This window comes from Lynx rufus, unplaced genomic scaffold (assembly GCF_022079265.1).
Source record: "Lynx rufus isolate CCGP_SWC_20201006 ecotype Redwood Valley unplaced genomic scaffold, mLynRuf1.p SCAF_6, whole genome shotgun sequence".
NCBI classification, from domain to species: Eukaryota; Metazoa; Chordata; class Mammalia; order Carnivora; family Felidae; genus Lynx; species Lynx rufus.
The window spans coordinates 39069294-39096071 of record NW_025814878.1 but is presented as its reverse complement, the minus strand read 5'-3'; the positions used below and the strand labels follow the sequence as shown (position 1 = coordinate 39096071).

Genomic DNA, 26778 nt, shown 5'->3' with positions numbered 1-26778 from the left:
GTTTAATGTAAACCACCTACAATAAAAAGAACTGTTTTGAACTCGGTGAAATCTCTCTTTATTAAACTCATAATTGATATGACCATAAAACAATCTAATTATAAGTAGTTTTGATCTTGTAGGTTTTCAGTGGCTTTTCTCAAATAAAATAAGATCAAGATTTCCTGATACAAAAAAAAAAAAAAAAAGATTTCCTGATACAGACACAAGAGGGCAGACCTACATAAAGTAATGAATTTCCTATTGTCTAGATTTTTACTTCTCCTTTTGATTATTTTTTAGACTTCAGGCAAAGTGGGAAAATAATAAATTTTCAGAAAATATTTGCTCTGCCGGTAAGTAAAAGCACAACTTTAAAATGCATAAAATTATGTGCCAATACTATGTAGAAAAATTGAAAGGTTAAAGTCAAACACATTACTAATTTACTACAGCATGTATACAAAACCAATTATATGCTTTTTAGCTACCTATTAAATGTATCACAATCTCACATCCTAACTATTTAGACTGTCATAGGGTCCACATCTTTCAATGCACAGTTACATTTTTTTAACCAATAAAAACAAACAAAAAATTAAAGATAAACAATACAAAAATAAGAAAAAAAGAAAACTTCTTTTTCATAGTATGTAATAGAGTACAAAAAACACTCTCATGTTAAAAATAAAACTTTTTCAGGGGCGCCTGGGTGGCTCAGTGAGTTAAGCCTCCAACTTCGGCTCAGGTCATTACCTCACCTATCCTGAGTTTGAGCCCCACATCAGGCTCGCTGCTATCAGCACAGAGCCCACTTGCGATCCTGTCTCTCTCTCTCTGCCCCTCGCTGACTCGAGCTCTCTCTGTCAAAATAAATAAATAAATAAACATTTAAAAAAAAGGGGGTGCCTGGGTGGCTCAGTCAGTTGAGCATCCAACTTCAGCTCAGGTCATGATCTCACAGCTTGTGAGTTCAAGCCCCATGTCGGGCTCTGTGCTGACAGCTCAGAGCCTGGAGCCTGCTTTGTATTCTGTGTCTCGCTCTCTCTCTGCCCCTAACCCACTCACATTCTGTCTCTGTCTTTCTCAAAAATAACCATTAAAAAATTATAATAAAAAATAAAATAAATAAAACTTTTTTCAATCTCTTATCATGTTAAACAAAAACCAAGTCATTTCACTTTAAGTCATTTGATCAAATTTTTATTTACATTTTTGATTTATATCAATTTTCCAGAAAAAATGTTGAAATCATTAGGTGTCAATATCTTGGCTGATCAAGCCCCTGCATGATTTAATTAGGAAAAAATCCTGTCTTCCTCTTTTTAATAATTGCAACCCAGAACTTAGAAACATCCTAGGGAATATAAGAGAAAAAAAGAATAAACAACTTTGTCCATAAAGAGTCCATTTCTTCACTACTACCTGAGAGACGCACTGTGAGCTTATAGGAACCCAATGGATACTGTTTTATACAGAGGTATACAATTTCCATTCCCATCCCATTCCCCTGCTCCCCACAGAAGAAATACAAGAGGGACATAGTAAGGGATACATTCTCTCCAAAGAGAAGACAAGACTTTGTTGTTTGTTTTTCTCTTCTATCATAGTCCTTGTAGGGTCAGAGAGATTTGGGGAAGGGTGACAGGAGAGGGACAACATAGTACAGAGAAAAGACCCAAAGACAGTTTGCACATGGAGGTGTATATATATTCTAACCACCTCAAGGCACAGATGGCTTCTCTTCATTCACAAAGGAAAACGTTTCAGAGTACTATACTACCTGCACTCTGATTTAGCAGGAAATCATGGGAAGCAAGGAACAGCATGAACATTAGACTGCGAGGCTAAGTCAATGATTATCCCTAAGAAGAGCAAAACTTCCGCATTACAATAGTAACCTTTTGAGGGACAAAAGCAGTGGGAAAAAAACCTGTTAAGATCAAATGAGATAAGCTAAAGTTCTATATAAATGTATGGTGGTATTAGATTGTGACTCTCAGCCAAATTCCTTTCCATAGTTGTAAAAAGACGGTTTTTTCATGGTGAGAGTTTAGCAGTTGTGCTTGCAAATCATACACATTCTCCCAATTTATCAGATGGGCCAATCCTCATTACGGCTCTTCCCTTTATATAAAAATTAGACAAAAAGGAAGTCAAATTTTTTTAAGTCTTTTAAGAAACAATTAAGATGAGAACTTTTATAATAAAGGCAACACTTGGAGGCTCCAAGGAGAAGGCACTGAAGACTTCTTCTGTAATAGTCCAAGAAGGGAATAAGAGAAGTGATCATTTAAACATAGCAACTGAAGTGTCTTAAGTGTTCTTTACCTGGTTTCATCTTTCTACTACAAAACTTAAGAGCACTACAAAGAAACCATCCCAAATTTGGTTAATCAAAAGGCAGGACATTCCAGGGCGTGTGCAACTTTTGTCCCTTTGTAGCCTGCTTCCTCTACATGTACTAGGGAGAAGATTTAAAAAGAAGTCTGGTTCTACAGTGCACCTCCAAGCTCCCTAGCCTCTCTGCACTGCTTCAAGATTGGGAAAAACCTAGTTTACAGCAGAGGTTTCTCTGAGCAGAATGAGTGAATTAGGACTTACTTCTTTCAATTCAATTCATCCAATTTTCTCAGTTACCTTTCTATCATACCTACTAAGTTAGGTTATCACAACCTACTAAAGGTTCAGCAGCCTGTGAACTACTACAATTCTGTGCAAAAATACCCGCTGGAAAAGTATATGCCTGATCCCTGTTCTCCTATAATCACAAAGCAGTTGAGAACTAAAATATAACAGGGGCGCCTGGGTGGCTCAGTCAGTTAAGCATCTGACTTCAGCTAAGATCATGATTTCGGGGTTCATGAGCTCAGCCCCCGAGTTAGGCTCTGTGCTGACAGCTCAGAGCCTGGAGCCTGCTTCAGATTCTGTGTCTCCCTCTCTCTGCCCCTCCCCGTCATGTTCTGTGTGTGTGTGTGTCTCTCTCTCAAAAAGAAAATTAAAAAACTTTTTAATTAAAAAATAAAATACAATAGTCTTTTAAAAATTACATTTCCTATCTTTCAATCACTTGAACTGATAAATCACAAGTCTAGTTAAGTTGCTCTTTTCTGATTTGTAGTTCAGACATCATAATAATGCTTGTTTGGTTATGTGATTTGAATATACATAATCAAGACTATAAGCAGTCTTGCCCAAAACAAGAGTAAGGAAGGCACAAGGGATGTGTTAAGGATTCTCTTGTGAATGTAGCACAACAGGGTGTGTGTACGTTTTGGGACTATACTCAGATTTGTGAGGTTTCTAGATAAGTGATCTCCTTATCCTTCCATAGAATATATTCCTTTAATCTTTATTTTTTTTATTAGTAGCAGTAATGAATAGTAATTTTAAATGTTTTCTCTAAGGGAAAGTTTGTAATTTCTGACAGAATTAATTTCAGAAAATTACTGTTTCAGTAATACTGTTTCAGAAAATACTGTTAATAAAAAATGGATGATAGAATTTACAGAAAATTCTACAGATAATTGCTTTCCCAGTTAAAATGAGCTGTGGAAATTATCTTGGAATAGAAAACATTTCCAGATAAAAAAAAAATGTACACATTTACATGTTACTTTAGGGGATACACACCCATTTTATTTACATGTGATATTTTATAAAGTGCTTTCCTCAAACTGATTAATAAATCTTGATACCCAACTTAATCTTTTTAAAATAAGCACACCTCTATTTTATAAACCTAATAGATTTCAAACACCACCAAAACTTTATAAATAACTTTACTTCCACTTTCTCATTTCATAGATGAAGAAATGAGAAGACATGCACATGGCCAACATATACATGAAAAGGTGCTCAACATCACTATCAGCAAAACGCATATCAAAACCACAATGAGGTTATCACCTCACACCTGTGAGAACGGTGATCAAAAAGACAAGAGATAATAAGTGTTGGTGAAGATATGGAGAGAAAAGAACGCTTGTGTAGTGTTGGTGGGAATGTAAATTTATGCAGCCACTATGGGAAACAGTGTGGGTGGTTCCTCAAAAAATGAAAAATTAAAAAATTCTCCTTCTGGGTATTTATCTGAAAGAAATGGAAACACTAACTCCCCAAAATATATGCACTCCTATGTCCACTACAGCTCTAATTACAACAGCCAAGACATGAAAGCAACCTTAAGTGCTCACTGATGATTGACTGGATAAACAAAATGTGGTACATATACAACACAATATTATTCAGTCATTAAAAAAAAAATGGAATCTTGCCATTTGTGACATGAATGTACCTGAAGGGCATTATGCTAAGTGAATTACGTCAAAGACAAATACCATATGATCTTTTACATGTAGAACCTTAAAAAAAAAAAAAATCACAGATATAGAGAACTGACTGATGGTTGCCATGGGCTGGGGGTGAGCAAAATAGGTGAAGGGAATCAAAAGACAAACTTCCAGCTATAAAATACATAAGTCATGAGGATGTGACTTGTACAGCATCATATACACCATGATGACTATAATTAATAATATTGTATTATATATTTGAAAGTTGCTAAGAGAAAATCTTACAAGTTCTCACAAGGGGAAAAAAAATGGAAACTATGCATAGTGAGGGACGTTAACCAGACTTAAATTTATTGTGGTGATAAGGTCACAAAACATACATAGCAGATCATTATGATGTAGAATTGACACTAATGTAATGTTATATGTCAATTATATCTCAAGAAAAAAAAAAGAAGAAAGGGAAAAGAAACTAAGACCCAAAGAAATGAAGTATTAAATGACAGGTAGAAAATCATCCAGGTTCTGAATTTGATAGAACCAGAAATAAAATCCAAGACCTCATACTCCAGAATTACTGTTTTTCCAATTATACTGTGCCAGTCCCCATATCTGTTTCAAGTTTCTTTAAATTAAGTATATTTTTCTTTATTTTTATGCCCACTTAACAAATGAGAAGGAAAGTGAAAACTAAGTTAGGTACAAGATTTTAAATTTTCCATGTTAATCAGCCTCAAGTCTTTGTTTAACTTTTGTTTATCCAAACAATACTTTGGGAGTTTATACCTTTTATAAACTTGTAGCAACTTTTATAAACTTAGTAACTTGTAGGAAAGAGGAAAAACAAAACCATCTGTGTCTGTGGACACACTGTCATACACTTACTGCAAGTGTGCTACTGTACTCGTAACATCCACTGGAGGGAAGCAAACACTAGACTTTGAGCCATACCTGCACTGGTGTTTCATTTTCTTGTCGAAACTCTTCAATTTGCTGCTGTTGCCAAGGAGCTAAACTGTAAGAGTCCTCTGTAGTTCTATTTTCCAATGGGTTTGTCCGCAACTGCTCCGTAAGCCACATCTGTGTCCTCACAGAAGGTTGAATGGGGACTCCACCTACTGCCTGTTGACCAAGCAGTAAATATTTCGGAGGTTCAAATGCCTCTGCATTTGTCATAATGGGCTTGCTTTCAGGTAAGGCACTGTATGTCATGTCTAAGGTCTGTCTCCTAAGGGTGGAGGAGGAAGCTCTAAAGTCGTCTTTGCTACAGCTCTCAAATTTATATTTGCAGTCCAGAGTTGACGATCGTTTTTTATTTATTTCCTTGTCTTCTAGTTTAAGCATCTCCATACTATCATGTAAGCAGCTAGGCCCAATTGTTCTTAGTTGCGAGGTTAAAACCTTGCCTCTCCCTGTCTTTTCCAAACCACTCCTTGACTCTTCAGTGTGTACAATGCCACCCTGGCTGAAGTTATCCGGGGCAGTGAGTTTGGATAAAGATGACCATTTCCGGAGGGGCCGGAAGTCCTTCATGTCTAGTGAAGAGTCCTGTTCTCCCCTACTGTGGTTTCCCAATGCTTGCATGAGGCTAGTACTCCATTTTGAGCCATCTGACGTCAATGATTCCCTGTGTTTGGAAATTGTAGCGCTGGAGTTAGACGGCATGACATGGGCAGTAGGAAGAGTAACCAACGACCGACTAGGCTTAAAAGATAATGTGCCACTTGAAGTTGAATGATCTGGAAAGAGAAAAGAATGTCAAATTAGTTATAATTAATGGGAGTGGGGGGGAAGGGTCTAAATGTGAAATGCCAAAACAAATATCTGAATATGGTTTCCCAGCACAAGTTTTTCAGAGATACTTTATCAAAATGAGTTTATCATCATTATGTTTACCTGAAATAAACCAAACATACTTTCAAATATTATTTTCTAAAAATGGATACACAATGGAATATATGCCCATTTACTATCTACTTACAGACAACAAAGGACTAGAAAACAGGTTTATAGTCACCTTATTTAATTATTTTTACTTTTTTTTTTTTAATTTTTTTTTTTTTTCCAACGTTTATTTATTTTTGGGACAGAGAGAGACAGAGCATGAACGGGGGAGGGGCGGAGAGAGAGGGAGACACAGAATCGGAAACAGGCTCCAGGCTCTGAGCCATCAGCCCACAGCCCGACGCGGGGCTCGAACTCACGGACCGCGAGATCGTGACCTGGCTGAAGTCGGACGCTTAACCGACTGCGCCACCCAGGCGCCCCTATTTTTACTTTTTTAAAAGAAAAATCCATCTCCTCACTGAGAGGTCTTATTCATCATCCAGCCCAGAAATAACTTTACCAGAAAATGTATTTTTCATGGTCTTTCCTGAACTGTGGAAATCTATGCCACACTTAAACATTTTAGCACCTGCCCAAACTTTAATTCAAATCAGAAATATGGGTAGGGTGCCTGAGTGGCTTAGTGGGTTAAACGTCCAACTCCTGATTTCGGCTGAGGTCATGATCTTGCACTTCATGAGTTCAAGCCCCATAACGGCCTCTGCACTAAAGGCTGGGAGTCCGCTTGGGATTCTCTTTCTTTCCTCCTCCTCCCCCCTCCACTCACATACACTGGCTCTCTCTCTCTCCCTCCCTCAAAATAAAAAAAACAATGGAACATAATCAGAAAGCATTCCAGCAATATATTTGTGGATACAGAGTAATTCCTCCATTCCTAGTCTCCCTTAAATGGCATCATCAATGGTATGATTCCCAAGCTAGAACTCCTGGAGTCTACTTTAGATGGCTATCTTTCTCTGCACATTCACTAAATCCCTAAGTTGTAAGCCTTCACTTCCAAAATGATTACACAGCTATTGCCTTAGGTCAAGCCTTCCTGTGTTATTGTTCTACACACAGTAACAGTTTTAGAGGCTCCATGGAAACCCAAAGCACAAATAAAGACCTCTATATTCCATGAACTTACCATCAAGTTCCAAATTATCATCAAATGTGCCAACTTAAAATTAAAGATTATAAATTTTACCAGAGGAAGCTTCGAAATAGGATAGCAATTGAAAGTATGAAGGGAGAAGAGATGAGTAGTAAAAGGCAACCTTCAGAGTTTATTCTATATTTTCCATACTGTTTGGTACATTAGAATATATTTACTATTACTTGTTAGCACTGATATTGTTTTAAAGAAATAAAATAATGCAAAAAGAAATGATGAAAAGGTCATAAGAAAATTCACATTAAAAAGAGTTAGGCAGACTAATTCAAACAATGAAATTCCAGTAGGTCTTTACACAGAATTTCTTCACTTGGGAGATAAAGAAGAAAAAATATTACAGATGGGAGAATACAAGCAAAAGTATTATAGTGAACACTTATTTAACATGTTCAAGCTTTTCATCAGCTTCTGCAGAACCTTTTTATACTCATGAAAATTGCCACATTATTATAAGTCTAATCACACGAAATTAATTTTAATCTCAAATTCCCAACATATTCTGCAACTATGATGCAGACATTAGAAGCACCAGCACAAGATTTCAGTTTGGAAGGGAGTCACTTAGAAAACAGGCTCCAGATGGACCCACCATTTTTGGCTGGCATAGGCAACAGCAGAGGCATCGGCCTTCCACAATGGGAGCACCATCCCAGAAGGGCAGCAACTGGGCAGCACTGGTGCTTGGTGGGGCTAGAGAAGTGACAGTTCTCAGAAATGATTTGAGGCATATTACCTGTAAGTTTAACCTGAAGCCTGGTTCTCCAGCCTTCTCCCAAAATTCTATGAGATACCAAACACCCTTAAATAAATTCTTCATCTTCTCAATCAGGTCAGCAAGCTTCTTTTGCTGATTAAGAACACTAACTGATCAGAGTATAAAGCCAGAAGAATGTAATTTCCAAAGTAAATAACAAATTATCCCATTTGTCTGCTGTATGCAGTGTCAAGAAAAGTTGCTCAAAGGAGAAAATTAACATTTAGAGTTAAGTATATTGCTCAAGATCACATAGTAAGGAGGGTCTTTCAGATACTGCAAACCTGTATCTAATACCAGTGGCTGAACACTAGGGTGGCAGGGGTAGACTTCAGTCCTGCCCCCTATACCCAATCTCCCATCAACTCCACTACACAATGTTAAGAAAGAAAAATCTTTTGTTTGTTATGCAAACCTCGTTTCAGATAAATGTACTTGATTCCCTCACTCCCTTTCCAACCAGTCTGACACATCTTAGGTCATGCCTATACAGAAATTCTAGAAATGGCAGTGCTTTGGATTATGTCATATTGCATGCAAACAAAATAAAGTGCCATGGAAATCTGAACTTGAACCATTAGATTCAAAGACTAGTATACTACACATTGCATCACAGCCAGCAAACTAAATTTTTTAAACAGAAAAAAAAAAAAAAAATTGCTCAAGTCAATTCCTGAAAGGTAAAGGTGAAACAGTTATGTAAGTCTTCAAATGCCCAGGTAAGGAAAGAGGCTGGCCTTCATTAAGCAAGAAATGTGATACCACTGAAAGTTTCCAAAGGAGTAACATGATCAAAACCATACTTAAAATGATTATTCCAATAACACTGTTGAGGATTAAAGCAAAATGATTAGCCACATGAAGATTAACAGATTATTATGGTAATCAATAGAAAAAAGGAAGGGAATATGCTACTAAAGGTCAGTTCTAAATAGAAATAGGACAAACGTCACTAAAAGCCTATGAAATATCTGTATTAATACATTATAGTATTAAATGTGTTTACCAACTATATAATTATGTGTATAGATACATAAACACACACGTTTGTGTCACTATTCCTAAACGAGTATTTGTATTAAAATCATTAAATATCTTTATTTTTTTTAAGCTTATTAATTTTTGAGAGAGAGGGAGGAAAAAGGCATGAGCAGGGAGGGCAGAAACAGAATCTCAAGTAGGCTCCAGGCTGTCAGCACAGAGTCTGAAGTGAGGCTTCCGGGGCTCAATGTTATGAACCATGAGATCTATGACCTGAGCCAAAATCAAGAATCCAATGCTTAACTGACTGAGCCACCCAGGTGTCCTGAATATCTTTAAAACTAAATTTTTTTTTTTATTTTCAGTTATTTACATTGAAAAAACTTAGTAAGTAAAGATAAAGTATAAGGTTAAATGTAACAGTTTTAAAACTAGTCTTTTTGATTCAAATCCTGGCTCTCCCACTCAGTCACATGTGTTCAAACAACTTACTTAACCTCCTTGCATCACAGTCACCTCATCCATAAAGTAGACATGACAACAGTGAAGATTAAAAGAAAAAATTGTACAGAAAGGACTCAGAAGAATTCCCGGTACAAAGCAAAATGTTAATTATTATCACATCACTGAAATAGCTAAGTAAACATCATTCCATCATATAACAGACAAAAGAGTAAATATCCATACTATACAAGGAACTCCAATAAATTAAAACAAAACAAAACCTAACAAACCAATTTTAAAACAAGCAAAGGAAATTAGAAAGCAAATCACAAGAAATAAAAATAAATAATACATGTTAAAAAAAAACCCAGATGTTCAAACTCATTAATAGTTAAAGTGTGTTCCCTATCCTATTCATAAAATTATTAAAGGCTATAATATCCTACAATAATGGAATCATAAATTGCTATAGCATTTGAGAGAAGAGGGGCAATCTGTCTATACATATCAATATTTAAAATATGCCAGCATATAAGTGAATGTATGTAAATATGTATCTATTTATGAGCAGAGAAATGGTATGAAAGAATACACCCCAAACTTAACAAAGGTACACCCTTCATCATGGAAAGAGGACATACAATGTCTTATTTTAATTTCTTTTCAAGGAGCATAACTTGACCATTTGGTCAAACTATTGCAAAGATGTTTTGGTTTGTGACCTCAAAGAGTTTAAAATATCTCAAATAACACTGTTACTTAAGTATGAATAATGTATCAGGTGACTGTCTCACTTTCCATGTCACAGCTGAAACCTCTGAGACCAGAGATCACTGCCTTGGCTGTTACTTATATCTGATAATGTGCTACTTTTCTGTCTTCCTGTGCTAGCTCAGTATTTCCCAACTGCATAGAAAATCAACAACTGGTGATAAAAACAAATTCCATATCAGACTAGCATTTACTCCTACAAATCTGAAAAAAATTGATATATACTATTCAAATATTACACAGAGGATAGAATTTATTCCTAAAAGTCACTTATCTGAAGTTCTCAAACTTTAACACACTAAAAGTTACCTGAGATCTCTGAAGCCCTATTCTAAGAGATCCTGATTCAGTTAAGGTAGAGAGGGGACCAGGAAATATTACTGCTCAGTAAGTGATTCTCTGTTCTATTCACTACAACATCATTCCATCTGGGTCTGATTCCAGTTCTGAAGCCTTCAAGCTTAAATATCCCAACCTCAACCATCACCAGTATCTGAGTTCTAGTGTAAAAACTTACTGACTGTGACTTTCAGAATTCAGTACTGCCAAAACTAAGGATTAATTAAAGCTTAGTCTGTTAACACACATATGCACATACATACACATGCACATACAACATGAAATAATAAAGAAAAAAATAAAAATTTGATAGTATGAATATCTAGAAAAGGGACCATTATTTCTCAGAAAGGAGTCCAGAAAAATATTAATTTTAACACCTTAAAAATGTTATTTTGCCCTAATGAAACACAGGCAACTAGGGGTAGACAAAATACAATTCCTCATGTGCTTTATTATACTATCTAATTGTAGACACAAATCTCAAATGCAAGTTATTACAATGGCATCTGGGACACATCTAAGTCACCACAATGAAATCTGAAACCAGCAGAGTGTAGTCCTTTTAAAAGCCAGAGGACTGGGTCTATAGCATTCACAGAGAGCATAGTACAGCTAATGGTTTCAGACAGATTTCAGCTTGCAAGGGAAAAATATAAGAGGACTTCACTATAACCCGACAAGCGAATAATATTTAAGATAACATATTCTGAATTCTAAACAAAATCTCAACCTTCTGTTTCACTGTCATGTTATTGTTACCTGGAAATAGATGAATACATTGATTCTATCTTCTCTTGTATATAGAGATAGTCTCTCTCTGCCCTATCCTTTTTAAAGTTAAAAGGAAATGAATTCAAAAAAGACCACACCCTCCAGACCTATATTACAACAATAAATCACAAGTCTTCATAATTAAAAATTAATCAGGAAACTATATAACCCCATATCAAAATATTTTTATTTAACATAACTATTCTAACAAATTTTTAAATAAAAATTTTAACTCTAACCCAAAGGCAATAATTAAGTTTCATATGCCACCATGATACTTTTTTCCCTTCCTGCTAATGCTTTAATCATATCATACCAGAAAAAAACACATTTTCATGCCACATGTAACCATATCCTTTTAAAACAAATGAACATTTCTAAGCATTCCGTATATTTTTATAAATATTTAAAAATATTCTAAACTACATTCTGGTAGGAAAGGACCTATAGAAAGAAACTCAACAATAATTAAACCGAAGAATCTCCTAGGAATGAACCCTGTACAAGGAACTGTACTAGGTAGAAAAGACAATGAAAATACATTATTCACAAAAAGATGAATATAGCCCTTCCCCTCAGGTTTCATACTTTACCATTACATACACAGCTGCAAACCAAGACTAAAGTTTATCAGAAGGAAACTACAAAACAGCAGACAATGAGATGTGAGCCAGAGAGAAAAGGCAGACTATTCATAAAAGAACTCTCAAGATGACTGCTCTTGAGCAATAATGCTCAACAGCAATAATGGAATCTACAACACAGTGAAGTATTACCTTCAAAGGGTTAATAGTAAATAACTGGCACCCAAGAATTGTTTGGAAAGGCAAGCTATCTTTCAAGAATGAGGTCAAAATATATTTTCAGCTAACAAAAATGGAGCTTATCATCAACAGACTCACCAGAAGAGCTACTAAGATTCCTTTAGTTTCTTTCACATAGAAAACAAATGACCCCTGAATTATAAATAAATAAATAAATAAATAAATAAATAAATAAATAAAGGGCACCTGGGTGAAGTAGGTTAAGGGTCTGACTTTGGCTCAGGCCATGGTCTCTCAGTTTGTGACTTCAAGCCTCGCATCAGACTGTCTGCTGTCTGCTGTTAGCACAGAGCCTGCTTCAGATCCTCTGCCTCCCTCTCTCGCAGCCTGTCCCCTGCTCACACTCGCTCTCTCTCTCTCTCTAAAATAAACATTAAAAAAATTAAAAAATAAATAAAAATAAAAAGTTTTTCTAAGTAAACACATCTAAAAAATGAAGGACAATTGCATAAAACAATAAAATCAGTTGGGCTAAAAAAGATAGAATCAAAATATTTGGCAACTGTGACATACAACTCAAAACAGGGGTAGATCAGTATTCCCATGTTTTAAGGTCCTTATATTTATGAGAGGAAGACAAAGCTTCTAATCACCATTCTAGACAGTCAAGTTAAGGGTTGCATATTGTAACGTCTACATTAACAACTAAAGAATAGGTAGACTTGGTACAACTGTAAAGCTAAAGTTGGACCCCTACCTTGCACAATCCATAAGTATTAACTCAAAATGAATCATAAGCCTAAATGCAACAGCTAAAACTATACAACTCTTAGAAAAAATCATAGGTGTAAATCTTCATGATGTTAAGTCAGACAGTGGTTTGTTTTGTTTTTTTTTTTTTACATACAATACGAAAAGCCCAAGCAACAAAAAAAGTAAAGATAAACTGGATTTGATCAAAATTTTTAAAACTTGCTGTCAATGAGACTAACAAGAAAGTAAAAAGACTACCCACAAAATGGGAGAGAATTTTTGCAAATCATTTATCTCATAGGGACTTGTATCTAGATTATATTAAAAACTCTTACAGCTCCATAAAAACACAAATGACCCAATTTAAGAATGGGTGCAGATTTAGACAGACATTTCTCCAAAGAAGATATACAAACTGACTTATGAAAGCATATGAAAAGATGCTGGACATCATGTAGTCATCAGGGAACTGCAGGTCAAAACCACAATGAGATACCACTTCATACCCACTAGAATAGCTATCATCAAAATGCCATATTAATAAGTGTTGGCAAGGATGTGGAGAAACTGGAACCTTCATACACCACGGTGGGAATGAAAAAAGGCCCCATTGCTTAGGAAACAGTCTGGCAGTTCCTCCAAAAGTTAAACACAGAGTTACCATATTACCCAGCAATTCCAATCCTGGATACATACCCAAAAGAAATGAAAACATGTTCACGGAGACATTATTCTTAATGGCCCAAAGCCAAAATAACCCAAATGGCCATCAACTGATGAAAAGATAAATAAACTGTGGTATTATCCATACAATATATTATATGGCAATAAAAAGAAATGAAGTATTAGTATATGCTACAACTTGAATCTTAAAAACATTATGCTTAATGGAAATCAGTCACAAAGGACCATATATTAGATGATCCCATTTATATGACTTGCCCAGTACAAAGATATCTATAGAGACAGAAAGACTGGTGGTTGCTTAGGGAAGATGAAGAGTGATAGCTAATGCATTTCTTTAACAGAGGCTAAAAATGTTCTAAAATTAGATCGTGGTAATAACTGCACAATGAGAATATATTAAAAACCATTAAATTGTATACTGAGTACACATTGTATATATGTGAACTATATGTCAATAAAGCTGAGTTTGTTTTTTTGTTTTTTTGTTTTTTAAGTTTATTTATTTTGAGAGAAAGACAATGAGCAGGGGAGGGGCAGAGAGAGAGGGAGAGAATCCCAAGCAGGCTCCCCACTGTCAGCACAGGGCTCGATCTTGTAAGCTGTGAGATCATGACCTGACATGATCAAGAGTTGGACACTTAACTGACTGAGCCATCCAGGCACCCCAATAATAAAGCTGTTTTCTAAAAACACAGGTAGTGTATAATTCTAATAAACTAGAAGGAAAACGGCATGAAGAAAAAATTCAATCAAAAGAAGACAAGAATAAATGGAAAAAAACCCGAGGCAAAAAGCATAAAAGAAGCATACAATAGTTTTAAAATGCACCAGAATGTAATAGTCATCACAGTAAGTGAAAAGGTACCAAAAAAAAAAAAAAAAAAAAACTGTTCAAGTAATTTTTTAATCAAAGATAAACCTAAAATATTAAGCCCTCTGTTGGCATTTTGGCATTATGTTATCTGTATCAAGTCTAAAAATAAACACAAAAAAGAATCATATAAAAATAACTGTCAAGAATGTTAGAAAAACTGTATGTCAAGTGTCAGTATCATAAAAATCATGCTTTCCTAAATTTCTTGCTTTTATTTAAGGATAGTGAGAAACTTGTTTCCTTACAGCCAAACGTATGGCTTATACTCTTTTAGTGATTACTTATGATAGCAACAGTATACAATTCTGTGCATAAGCTTTTCTGTGTATATAAAACAAAATGAAAACTGGTTTCAAAAAAAGAGGGCATTTCTGATCTCCAGCCAGATTATCAGCAACTTAAAGGACAATCTGAGGTACAGCTTAAAGAAGCCAATAACTTAGGGGCACCTGGGTGGCTCAGTCGGTTAACCGTCCGACTTCGGCTCAGGTCATGATCTAGCGGTTCGTGAGTTCTAGCCCCATGTCGGGCTCTGTGCTGACAGCTCGGAGCCTCGAGTTTGCTTTGTATTCTGTGTCTCCCTCTCTCTCTCTGTCCCTCCCCTGCTCACGCTTTCTCTCTTTCGAAAATAAATAAACATTAAAAATAATTTTTAAGAAGAGGCCAATTAATTCAAAACAAAACTCATTTTAAAAGCTAGTCAGTAAAAACAGCTTCTCTTTTTATATAAAAACTTAATTTTTTTTTAAATGCCTTCTAAAATTTCATTCAACTGTACCATTTTCTGGATATCTCACGCTAGTTTTAAGATTATGTCTCACCAGGCAGTTTACCTGAAAAGAGCTATAAGTTATTTCTCTCCTGTAAAAATTTTCACAAATCAAATTACAACTTAATCTCTTAAATTACAATTATTTTTTACAATGCAAACTTTCTTAGAAACAAAACTTAACTATTACAGAACAGACAACAAATTACCCATCTATCCACCTATCTATCCTCTATCTGCAAGTCAGGGGAGACGTGAAGTCATTAATCTCCCTAAGCCCACGGCCATGTGAACAGCCTTTCCAGGTCAATAGTACATAGGGTCATCACAGGGGAGTAAAATGAACTTAATTCAGCTCAGCTTGGTCATCAGGCTCAAGCATTCATATTCTACTAGGCCAAGAAACAAAATAATAAAAACTGAAAAAAATGAATGGATGGATGAATGGATGAATGAGTAACACTGAAGGTAAAAATGAAGTCCATAAAGATACAAAATATACCTCAAGCAAACAATCCTCCTGCAAACCCAGTAGAGCTGTAATGCCATTACATGCCATGTTTAAGAATTTAAAATTCAAATATTTCATTTTAAGAAATAATGTAGATCAACAAGAAAACTAGAGATGGGAAGCAAAGGAAAAGGGTATTTGCATTCTTGCAAAAGAATGTAAATCGTTATTGTTTGAAGGCTGCCTTGAAATGATTTAATTTCACAAGCAAAAAAAAAATGTTCTGTGCATAACCTCTGACCTACTCCCATATGCAAATGATGAACTAAAGTCCATAAAGGTTAAATTACTTGACCAAGTACAAATCTCAAAATAGAATGCTGGTATCCTGTTTCTCAGTCTAGGGTTACCTAGACTATCCTAAATTACACCTCTCAAGGCTTCTTTCCCTCTAGTTTCTCCCTTCTGAGTACAGATATCTTAAACAGTGGGGTTAGGCAGAGCTCTGAACTTAGGTTTGAAGAATCTCAACTCTGTCACTCGAATAGCTATATAACCCCAGATACATTATTAACCCCCTCTAACTCCTTTTTCACCAGTAAAAAAAAAAAAAAAAGTTAATCATATTTTACCCCAGAAGGACTCTATAATAAAGAATCTTTAAAAATCATGTATAAAGTACAAAACTCCATATTGCAAAAATTTATGGTAGGTATTTTTATTAATGTTAAAGGCCAACTGACTGACTAATCCACTGTAGAATCTGGAAGCCAAGTTAACTGGAGTAACCATTATTACAGTCCTGAAATTTCCAAAGTTATGAACTGGCAAAAACATAGTATTATCCACCAATGAACTAACTGACCATTAATAAAATAAAACAAATATAACTCATTAAAGAATGACTTAAATATTATTTATTTCACCTAGAAAATAGGTATATAATTGTACCTACCGTATAATTTTTTAATTAACTGAAATAATGTCCACTTCTTATCATCATGTCTTCTACACAGTAAATGCTCAATAAATATTACTATTGTTACAATGAAAGGGTTAAGAGGGAGCTGTCAATTTATTAAAAATATTACCAAGGGTGTGGGAATAAGCAGAGAAATAATAGCTGGAAGATTGCCATGTGTTATAATTTTTGGTTATATAAATTTGGTGCTGTGTACATGTGGGTTTTACCATTTTACTTTCTACTTTGGCAGATATTTGGAATTTTCTGTAAAAAAGGAAAAAAAAAACTAACAGCAAGAGAATATTTTACTTTAAAATGAGGTGTTTTAGGGGTGCCTAGGTGGCTCAGTTGGTTGAGCGTCCAACTTTGGCTCAGGTCATGATCTCGCGGTTGACGAGTTCGAGCTCCACGTCGGGCTCTATGCTGATAGCTCAGAGCCTGGAGCCTGCTTCAGATTCTGTGTCTCGCTCTCTCTCTGCCCCTCCCCCACTCATGCTCACTTGCTCTTTCTCTCTCTCTCTCTCTCTCTCTCTCTGACTCAAAAACAAATATAAACATTAAAAAAAAATTTTAAATGAGGTGTTTTAGAGAAAACATTTTGCTAATCTAATAAAACCTAATCACTGTAATAAAATATATAAGCAAAAAGAGCCCTGGGAAATTTTTATGACATCCTCCAAAATTAGTGGCTGCCTAGAGCTGGGGGAATAACAGTGTTCAGGATGATGGCTAAGGAAGAGTGGGGCTTTTTTGGAGGTAACGAAAATGTCCCAAAAGTGATACTGGTAATAGATATACAACTCTGAATACACTTAACGCCACTGAATTGTACACATGTAGACCCCATGCCCAAAGTGGGGCTTGAACTCACAACTCTGAGCCTAAGAGTTGCATGCTCTACCAACTAAGCCAGCCAAGCATCCCTGAATTGTACCCTTGAAATGGCTGAATTGTAAAGTATATGAATTCCATCTAAATAAAGCTGCTTAAAAAGAATGTACTGTTTTCATCTCCTAAATGTCTCCTGAATAACCTCATTTTCTCCTTTCCCACTCTCTTTTTATGAACAAGTCACCAAGGCTCCTACCTGCAACACAGGTGGTCTCATTGCATCCAGTTTGGCTCTCTTCTGCTCCATCCCCAGAATCTCTCACCTTCTAGTCACTGACCATGCTGTTCTCTCAGCCTACTCTCCTGCCTTGTGCCCTGCCAGTTCCTACTTAACTTTTTGGGCCTCAGCTTAAACACCACTTCTGCCAGGGGTCCTTCACCTAATCCAGTGGATCTAGGTATACCCCCTACCATATGTATTTCATCAATCATACTGTTCCTATTTTAATGATAATTGTTTCCTGTCTCCTCCTTATGTACACAAGGAACACGGAAAATGTCTGTTTAATCCTAACCCCTAGCACAGCAGACACTCAATAAATATTAGCTATGTGAATAAATGACTGAACAAGTTCTTACCTTTCAAGGCCTTCATATCTTCATACGATAAAGATAATGCACCAACTGGTAACTTTTCTAATTTTTCTTCCTTTCTGATATATATTCACAGGATGACCTCAAAATTTATATTATTAAACAGTCCTATTATTTCTTAGTAAAAACAACTAATGAAGATATGATTAAATTGAAGTCCATTTTTATCAGTCCCTCCTTTTGAAATAAATGAGGTTAATTAGATAAGAAAATTATCTCTAATACAAATTAGCAGTTGGAAATTATCAAAGTAAAAAATTACTTAACTCTATTGTACCTTTTTTAAATAAAATATATAAATATGCTTGAAAATCAGCCCCAAACAGACTGTTAGAAGCTACATTTAAAAACTCAGGTTTAAGAAGATTAAAAACAACAACAACAACATCAACAACACCAAAAAACACAACTGCCTAGAAGCCCTACCTCCCAGGCTTCATGTCATAAGGGAGAGGAAGATTGTCCTGTAGAAGGTGACAAAGCCAGCCTAAGTAAAAATAAGTTCTTTTATTACCACACGGTCCTATACTCCCAGTTTCCTCTTATTTCTTTCCCCCTTAATCACTCAACTCCGGCACCACATCTAGGTTATATCTACACAAGTGCTGCACACTTCAAAAACAACTCCCCTTCAAACTAATTTCTATGGTAACAGCAGCTATTTAACAACCTCCAGGTCTCAGCAAGAAAACCTCAGAAGTTGGTGATCTGCCGGTGTGGCCTATGTTACTATTTGGTGGTCTTGAAGATGCATGTATCTTCAGGTCACAGATCTATTTTCCTACCAACCTGAATTGGATACCTCATGAACAAATTACCACACCTAAAAGGTCGTATCACTAATCTTAAATTAGTACCTCAACTTCTTGTTGAACAGAAAAACAAAACAAAACAAAACAAAACCAAAAACCCTCACACTCTTTTTAGCTTTATTTGAAATCTCAAAATACCATGGCAAAAAGCAAATCACGCAATCGTAATTTTAGAATATATAGTTCTGTACTAGAGTCCTATTCTGGCTAAGATTCTGATGTAATCCTCTCCCTCCATTTTGATCTTTTTCAATTCTCTGGTTCTTAAAAGACATGAAGTTTTCAATAAATACTTATTAAGTAATTAAGTAAATGAACCTCAAGCAGAGGAGCCAAGATAGCGGAACAGCATGGAAGTTTTTTGTGTCTCACTTTCATGAAATACAGCCAGACCAACACTAAACTATCCTGCCCACCTAGAAAACTGATCTGAGGATTAATAAGTGAATGAACCTCTCTAAAAGCTACATGTTGGAGAGGGAAAAAAAAAGGAAAGCTACTTCTATATATGTAACGGTCATTTATAAAACTGGATATTTGTTATTCATACAGCACTTATATTCTGTATTCAATTATTCTATATTCATAGAGATTTTAAGTTTTTAAAGAATTAAAATAAAGAAGAATGCAAGTTATTTTTCAGGTGATTCATAGGATACTTTGAGGATTTAACAATGGCCAAAGAGTATTACTTGGAACACCAGTTAAAACCAAACAATAAAAGGAAGAGAATGGGATAGGGGTTAGGGGTCCGATTAGACAGTACTATGCAGTTTAAAGTCTGACTATTTACTTCACAGATGTACTGGTTACTTAAAGCAATGTACCATTGAACTGAATAAAATGATTCCATGTACTTTGATCTATACCCAATAAATTACGTTTACATTTAGCATACAGAGGTATACCTATTCAACCATAATTGTATTACAGATAAAGAGAAATAATTACTGAGGTAAGTAAGAACTCAAAATTTACTATCACAGGTTAAATATCTAAATTATGTAACATAGTTATTATTTTCAAAAAGCAGCCAAATTTTAGAAGCCTGTAGCAAGATTGGCTCTTTCCTCCTAAACACTCCATTTCCAAACAAATATTATCAAAGCGTGGTGCTATCAGACTCTTCAACCCACTCACCTTCACATGGGTGCCTACTGGCCTCGCAGCAAACTATGCTCTGAGTCTACAGGGGAATGTTCCTTCCTCCCTCCTAATTGAGTCCAAGTGCCTACATCTCAGACCCAAGAAAGGGGAATTCCAGCAGGAATTATTGACATTATTCCTTTTTCTCCATTTCCCAACTGAACAACAGAACTCTTCAGAATTTCAGGAATTCTCCAATCTACAATCTTCCCTACCTAATCCTTTCCACCCCACCATACTCAACTAACTTTCTCTTTGTTAAAGGAGCTAGGGCAATCCCACTGCAGGGAAGCTCTTATCCCTATCAAAATGATAAAAGGGGTGTACTCTTGGTACTCCCAGACTGACAGAATATAATTTATCATAGACATAATGTTGTCAATATAAATTTCTTCACATTAAATACGAAGTGGGCTTATAGCTGTTTTGAGAAGCCAATGTTGTTTCTACTTGGAAATATATAAACATATACGTTCATAAAATCTTTGGAAGTAAACCATTTACAAATTATACACTGCCAATACCAGTGGCCCAATATGTCCAACAGAAATGTAACATAAAGTGCACTTGTAATTTTAAGTTTTGTAGTAACCACATATGAAAATAGTAAAAAGGTAAAATTAACTTCAAGAATGCCTTTATTTAACCCAACAAATCCAATATTATCATTTCATCATGTGATCAGTATTAAAAAGTATCAGTAAGATATTTACATTTTTTTACACGAAGTATTCAAAGTCCAGTGTGCATTTTACATCTCAGTTTGAATGAGGCACAGTTTAAGCACTCAATAAGCCAGATATTGCTAGCAGCTACCATACTGGATCACACAGCTCTCTATTACTGTTTTCCATAAACTACATTAAATATCTCCAAAAAAAACTGACTGTAATTTACAATAGTTTTAAGTATATATATTGATCTCAAGTATAGTAAGTGAAATTGTTGAGTTAAATCAACAGTTTTTAATACAGCTCCATGTGGTATGTAAATCACGTAGTTATTTAATATGTATGTTGAGATTTTTACAATAATAAATCTTTCAAGAATTCAAACGCATTTACACATTTGACCTAAAAGTTGTCACAACAAACCAAAATAATGCAGCACTTCATGCCACAGCATTGGAAATCAAGAAGGAAGATATACCTTCCTCCAAGACAAAATAGAAACAGTAACAGAATTAAAGATAGCTAAATAAAATATTCTGTAGATACACTCTAAAACAAACTCAAATTATACTTGGTAACACTAGTCCAAATTTCATGTATATTATTTTGAAATTAATATTAAGTATATGCCATGGTAATTCTCAGCTGGGAGTTACAGAACAAAGGAGATGAACACTTTTGGATTATTCTATAACATTTGGCATTTCATAAGGATAGATTTAATTTTATAAATGAGAAGAAAACACTTTATAGATCTATGGTTAGTGAATAACAAAAAGACAAGGCCAAAGTAAGTAAAGCACATGACATTCATATAAAATAAACTAACACAAAGTATGTTTAGTTTATAAAGCTGACGTTACATTATAAATCTCAACCTATTAGTTATGTTCTAATGCAAGGCTATTTTCAATATTCAGTAATTCTCCACAGTGGTTGTTTTCCTGATCCCTTAACATAAAACACATATGCCATGAAGCAAAGCCCACAATGAAAAACAAGACTTTGTAAGTTAAAAGATTCAGGACAATTACCAAAGAACAGAGAAGATGAAGAGCAAAAGAATAGCTCCCATGAAGTGGATATTACGAGAACTTCAGAAAGACAGAAATTCAGGAGGGAAAACATATCCTAAATGTAATCCAGTATTACATAAACAAACACAAAGCTTTCCTTCTAACTAAACAGATATGCCTGCTCTAAGTGCCTGCTTTAATATACCTCCTAAAACTACTTCCTATATTCAGGTAACTACTACTATACCTCCTAAAACTACTTCCTATATTCAGGTAACATTTTTAAACAGCTGCACTTCACCTTTCCAGATAGTCCATCATAAACGCAATCAAGATCATCCACTCAAACCATAATTCTGATTCATTTGCCACAGAAGTCCTAAATTTCTATTAATGTCAGTCTTCCAGAGTTCTATTACTCTATCTAACTTTCATCCACCATTCTTCACACTCCTTCCTTTCCTAGAACTCTTGCCCTATTTGCCCTATGCCTTATCCATATATAATAGCCTTCAAATAACACTACCTATTGTGATCATGCCTTAAACTCAATGGATTCTTTGGCCATTAGGATACTCTGTATAGTTCTGTGCAATATATACCAGTAAAATCACTCATTGCTTCATGTGTTACTAAAAAACTGACAGGGAAAGGAGTTGGGAGTTCAGGTTAGAGGTAACAGCAAAAAATAATGGAAGTCCAAAAAATACATCATCTTCATATTGGCTCAATTCAAGAAGAAAGTAGAAATCATGCTCTTCATCCCTAAAAGATTAAAGGAACTTATATTTAACACCCAATGAATTAGTGAGAAAAAGCCATGATATTTGCTACTGTTAAAACAAATAAATTAGGGGCGCCTGGGTGGCTCAGTCGGTTGAGCGTCCGACTTCAGCTCAGGTCACGATCTTGCGGTCCGTGAGTTCGAGCCCTGCGTCGGGCTCTGGGCTGATGGCTCAGAGCCTGGAGCCTGCTTCCATTCTGTGTCTCCCCCTCTCTCTGCCCCTCCCCCGTTCATGCTCGGTCTCTCTCTGTCTCAAAAATAAATAAAACGTTAAAAAAAAAAATTTAAAACAAATAAATTAATTGAAGAGAGGAGACTGAAGAAAAGGTCATTTTCTAAATAGCAATAGAAAAGTTGAATAATTACATAATAATACACAGCAGGATCACAGTTTCTGGAGATTATGAAAAAGAAACCATTACCAGTAATATTCTCAACAAGGTATTTTCAGTTCTCCAGCCAGTCATTATGAAAAGGTAGCATACAGTCTTGATATTTCATAACCTAGTTTGAGGGGAGGGAGGGAGATTATTTTTAAGCTCTCCTTGGCCAAACTGAGGAAGGAAAATTTCCACCTGGATCCATGTTAACACCATAATATTCAATGGAGGGTGAAGTAACTATTTGAAAACAAAGATTATTGAGTTTATTTCATTTCTGGATCTCAAGTAAATTTTTGAAAAGTCAAAACATAGGACCCAAGTTAAGAAAGAGTATAATTTGCTTAAAGCAAACAGCTTTACAATAACTAAAAAAATCCCAGGGCATCCACTCAGCAACTTTTAACTCCTCAGATCTGTTATCGTTCCCACATCATTCTCTCCTCAAAAAACAAGTTAATTTTTAAAATTCATTGAAGAGAATGGCTAATTACATTTTTTTAAGCCCTCAAAGCAGTTCTGTTTTATTTTCAATTAAACTTAGTTCAAATTGCTCTCCAGCATTTATTTTATGCCTTTCTGTTTAACCACATATAATAGAGTGTTATGGAATGAATTGTGTCCACCCTTAAGATACATTAAAACACCCAGAACCTGCTAATGTGGCCTCATTTGGAAATAAGGTCCGTGCAAATGTAATCAAAAGATGAGGTCGTGCTGAATTAGGGTGGGCCCTAAATCCAGTGACAGGTGTTCTTATAAGGGGAAAGAGAGATCTGAAGACACTGGGGAGAACCAAAGAAAGCCATGTAAAAGAGGATTGCTGGTAACCACCAGAAGCTAGAAGAGGCAAGGCAGGACAATTCATTCATAGAGCCTCTGAAGACAGCATGGCCCTGTAGACCCCTTGACTTTGGATTTGTGGTCTCCAAAACCATAAGTAAATGTATTTCTATTGTTTTAAGCCACCCAGTGTGTGGTAATTGGTTATGGAAGCCCCAGAAAACGAACACAGGGAAGTACGGGTTAATGTTTCTGAACCTGCTTTACTTGTACACTAGGGGTTGAACAATAAGTAAATGGATGGTAGGTGGTGGGAGGTATCTCACTGTTGGGAGAGAGAAGTTATATACAGACAAGCAAGGAAAAGGCTAAAATAAGCTCTACTTTACTGGATTAGAGTCAAGAGATATCAGCATGAAACATATGTTTATCTTAATATAAATACTGATGAATACACACAGAAACAATTATAGATATGTGTGTATACACAAGTTGGTAGACATACCTGCATAGCCTAGCTCTGTCCTCTGGGACAGCCTAGAAGCCATGACACCCCAGCAGTAACAAGCATTCCCAGCACCCAGATCTTGATTTCTAAATACCATTCTCCAATAAAAGGAACCAGAGCTCCTTGAAGAAATCACTAATTCCAGGGTGAGGGTAGAGAAAATATAAGACGAGCATGGGACACTTTATAGTACCCAAAATTAGGAAATGCTCAAAAACAAAAGGATGGGTGTGGGGCAGAAAGTGTCACAGGAGCCAACATGAAAGAGTTCCTAATGGAACAAAGCTGTAATAATTTGAGCAACAAAATAAATATTATTGAATCATAACCCAAAAAAATAAAATATATATGCATAGTCCATACTGATATAAATGAGGGAGATAAGGATGAATCTTTCTTATAAAAGAATTCCAATTCAGGGCGCCTGGGTGGCTCAGTCCATTAACTGCCCAGCTCTTGATCTCAGCTCAAGTCTTGATCTCAGTGTCGTGAGTTTAAGCCCCACATTGGGCTCCATGTTGGACATGATGCCTACCTTAAAAAAAAAAAACAACTAATTCCAAATTATATACATATTTTCCCCTCCAGGATATAGAACTCAGTACCCCACAACCACTTTATGTTTGGGCTGGACTTAGTGACTTGCTTCCAAAGAATAGAATATGAAAGGGCAAAATAATAGTTTTATAGTGGAGAAACCCAGAAAACACATTTTAACCAAGAGATCAAGGTTAACATCACCACTAGTATCAGATAAATATCATGTACCCCCTGACATGTGACACTTTCATCTCTGTACTCTTCTTCCCAAAAAGCATAATCTCAATGTAATCATGAGAAAACATCAAACAAATCCAATTTGAGGGGCATTCTATAAAATACCTAACCAGTGTTCCTCAACACTCTTAAGGTTATGAAAAAAGGAAAGCATGAGAAATTGTAACAGACCAAAGGAGATTAAGGGAGACATTACAACTAAAAGTAATATGGTATCCTAAATAGGAACTAGGAGCAGGAGAACATTAATAAAAAACTGGTAAATTCTAATAAAGTCTGAAGCTTAATTTAAAAAAAAAAAAGTAGGTATAATACATGAGCCCACATTGATACAAACAAGTGAATAAATAAATGGAATAGAAAGGACAAATAAATTTTAAAGAATAATTCTAAATATTAAATTCAGGTACTTCCTCTTCTAGGAGGTGGAGTTTAATACTCCCCCTAAGACTGCATCCAAATAACATAATACAGTAGAAAGCAGAAGGGGTGCCTGGGTGGTTCAGTTGGTTAAGTGTCTTGACTCTTGATTTTGGCCCAGGTCATGATCTCATGGTTCATGGGATGGAGCCCACAGGCTCTGCACTGACAGCACAGAGGCTGCTTGGTATTCTCTCCCTCTCCCTCTCTCTTTGCCCCTCACCCCCCGACATTTGCATGCAACCTCATCCTCTCTCTCAAAATAAAGAAATAAACTTGAAAAAAAAAAAAAGTGGAAGAGTTACTATACAGTGGAGAAACCTGGCAATCCAGGTACTACCAGTTCCTGGACCTTATTGAGGACTTTTAATAATATATACTATATTATTACAGCTTGCTAATATATATATACAGCTTGCTCCTGAATTTTTGTTGCTGGTTTAGGTTTCAACTCTTTGGGATCTGCTAGAAAAATTTACTTGTTCTGAATTATAGCTCCCAGAATTTCACTCTTGTTTTGTCTTGTTCTCCTTGTCACCATAGTGTTATTTGTTTTTCCCCGAGTTTCAGAGGGATTTCAGAAAGGAGTTAGGTAAATTAAAGGACAGTATTCAACTTGTTGTCTTAAGGTAGAGTCCTGCTTGAATTTCTAGGTTTGCACATATAAAGCTACCTAATTATTTTAACTGGATACACAGTGAAATATTTAACCATGTCCCTATTAATATACTTAAAGTTGTCTCTAAACTTTTACTAAACAGTGTTACAGTGACTATATTTGTATGTATGATCTTTGTTCACCTGTCTGTGTGCTAAATCAAGAATATTTATACTTTACCTAGGACATTTACAGGTAATTGACCTCTTTGTGTCTCACTTCCTCCATTAGATGGTTATTGTGAGGATTAAATGAATTATTGTGTAAAGTACCTAAGACATAGTAACAGCTAGAAAGTTGTTAGTTATCACTGCCAAGTTTTCCTCTATAAAGGCTGAATATATGTACTAGTTATGAGAGTACTACTTTTCCCAGCTACACTCAGACTCTGGATATTAGAGTCTATTTTGGGGGAAAAGGGACAATTTCCCCCTGTTCCTGAAAAGCAGTATCCCATCATCCAGACTTTTATTTCACTATGACTTTGTTCATCTTTTTGATGCTTACTGGGCATCTGTACTTTTCCCATGAATTGTTTACTTTTTATCTATAAAATATTTAAAATTATAAAACATTTTGAATTTTATAAATGAATACCTATTTGGGGGCATTGTCCTTATTTGTAGAAGCTCTTTAAATAACATGAATTATTATTTCCATGTAGTTTTATTTCAAATATTTATTCCCAGTGTGTCATTTCTTAAATTTACTATCTTTTATCAGTGTTCATTCAAAACT

General features: G+C 35.5%; 1 protein-coding gene across 2 annotated transcripts in view; it reads right to left on the bottom strand.

Moving 5' to 3' along the window:
- CEP85L (centrosomal protein 85 like) overlaps positions 1 to 26778 on the bottom strand; it is a 171524-nt gene that overhangs the window by 116048 nt on the left and 28698 nt on the right. For both annotated transcript variants that reach the window (XM_047102456.1, XM_047102457.1), the window contains one exon: positions 5226 to 6013. In XM_047102456.1, coding sequence (XP_046958412.1) covers positions 5226 to 6013 — 788 coding nt within the window. The remainder of the gene's footprint in view (positions 1 to 5225; positions 6014 to 26778) is intronic.